Raw genomic sequence first — 2,158 nt, forward strand, 5'->3', positions numbered from 1 at the left:
TGTGATGCAGCCCTGGCTGGTTGAGCCAAATAAATAAGTTGACATAAAATATTCAAAAAGCATTATATAATTACCATGCTGACAATTTTCAAAATTATAAATCTCATTCTGCTAACATCATTTTTTTTTCTTAGGCTTACTATATTTTGTTGAAAAAACTTTATATTTGATTACATTAGATTTTAATAAATATTTCATTGTTGTTTGGCTTGTCTAGGCTTCTTGTTTCTACTATGAAATATTGTCAGTTTAATTTTTTTTTTTTCAAAGATCAAGAAAAGCCTGAGATTGTAGATTGTCCAATGGATATAACAGTTAACACAACAAATAGGGAACCAGTGGCTGTCAATGTCACATGGACAGAGCCAACAGCTACTGATAACTCTGGAGAGACACCAGAACCAGAGTCTGACTACACCTCTGGTGACAATATGTTTGTGATTGGTGACACAACAGTGCAGTACAATGCAACAGATTCAAGTGGTAACTTCAATGATCGCTGCAGGTTTACTGTCACTGTTGAAGGTATTTTTGTATTTATTTGAGAATGCAGGACAAAGGGAATCCTATAACAACATATTGTTTTTTGTTATTGGTGTTGATATTGGCGGGTAAGATAGAGAGGTGTGGGTGGGCCCTGTGAGAAATGCTTCTCCCTGTCAGTGAAGCCAGATACATTACACAGGGGAGAAAAATGGTACAGTTAGTTGTGAGAATATAAGTGATAAGTTATAAGTATTTTTCCCACCTGGGACGGTCATCCACAACAGACTGAGTCTTCATTCTTAAAATACATCAACTACCATCAGGAAAGTAATTGTGTACCTACCCTTGTATAACATACTCAGAATTAAGAAACCATTATTGGGCATATGTAAAATTAAATTTTTAGGATCAAAATTGACAGACACATATGCAGGAAGTGTCAATGATTGTTTGTGTTCTCATTCAATTGCTTCATAGCTGTGATAAAAATAAGTAATAAGTGTCTTTGATGTATTTTCTTTACTTCACCTACTTCATGTGCTGAAAACCAATTTATCTTTACATACTTTTCCTCATCTTTCTCAAATTATAATAAAGGCATGCACGCTCGAGTCATTTCTTATAGGTAATTTAGATGTTTGTGGGCAGAGATACCCAGTGGTGGGCATGCCAGCGCAGTTGCAGGGGGAATTTTCCCCCTAATTGGACAGACCTGGACTCCCTGTCGTCCGACAAACGACTAAGTCGTAGGACCAAAAATTTCAATAACTAATAATTTGCCTAGCCAAATAATGCTTCTTTAATTGCCAATCCCTAATATTGTGGTCTGAAAGCACATTTAGGACAAAATTAAGCCATAAAAAACCTCACTATGAACCCTAACACGGATTTTTTTTATTCCGGGCTGTCAACCAAGGCTTCGTCGTCGCCTTGGTTCAGACTCCGCCGTCGAACACGTCAGACCCCTTGTCGGCAAATTTCTGGCGCCACTGCTGCAGATACCATTATCTTGCTATAAAATAAGATGTACCCTATATAACTTATATACCAACCAAATCCAAACTGCGATTTATAAAATGTCTCAAATTGAGGGAGTGCTATGAAAAAAAGAAGAAAAGAAAGAAAGTGAGAAAAACGTATGCAGAAGACACAGAAGAGTGAACAGAGAACAAAAGAAGTAAAATACAGAAAGAAAGCATCAAAACAACAAACTGAACTGTGGACCCATGTTTGATTGCAATAATATGTATATCTTTTTTGCAGACAATGAGCCTCCAGGTATAACTTGTCCTACAAATGTCACTTCGAACAACTACATTGATGAATCGTTTGGTATAGTACAAGTGAGCACAGATGAAGGAAGTCCAAATGCCGCTGTCACCTGGGATCAGCCTGTCACAAGTGACAATAGTAATGAAAATGTGACGGTAGTATCGTCACCATACCAATCAGGTGATATGATACCAGTCGGAAACTCTGTTATTGAGATTTTCTTTACGGCAACTGATTCTTATGGTAATGCTGATACGTGTGTATTTCATATCCAAGTCCGAGGTAAATCTTATATGGTATTTAAATAACATATCCTAATCAAATTAAATGAGTCAGTGATTCTTCCTAGGGAGGTATAAGTTATTTGTCGATAAGATACAACAAATGGCAGCAGCTTACA

General features: G+C 36.7%; 1 protein-coding gene across 1 annotated transcript; it reads left to right on the forward strand.

Moving 5' to 3' along the window:
• Nucleotides 1-270: 270 nt before the first annotated feature.
• Nucleotides 271-2,040, forward strand: LOC117112689 (hyalin-like; the record flags this gene model as incomplete). Its single annotated transcript, XM_033255829.1, has 2 exons — nucleotides 271-525; nucleotides 1,750-2,040. Coding segments are annotated over 2 exons (546 nt in total), but the record flags the coding sequence as incomplete, so codon positions are not given.
• Between the last annotated feature and the right edge of the window lie 118 nt (nucleotides 2,041-2,158).

This window comes from Anneissia japonica, unplaced genomic scaffold (genome assembly GCF_011630105.1).
Source record: "Anneissia japonica isolate Jap-2015-1 unplaced genomic scaffold, ASM1163010v1 scaffold71926_len2181_cov224, whole genome shotgun sequence".
NCBI classification, from domain to species: Eukaryota; Metazoa; Echinodermata; class Crinoidea; order Comatulida; family Comatulidae; genus Anneissia; species Anneissia japonica.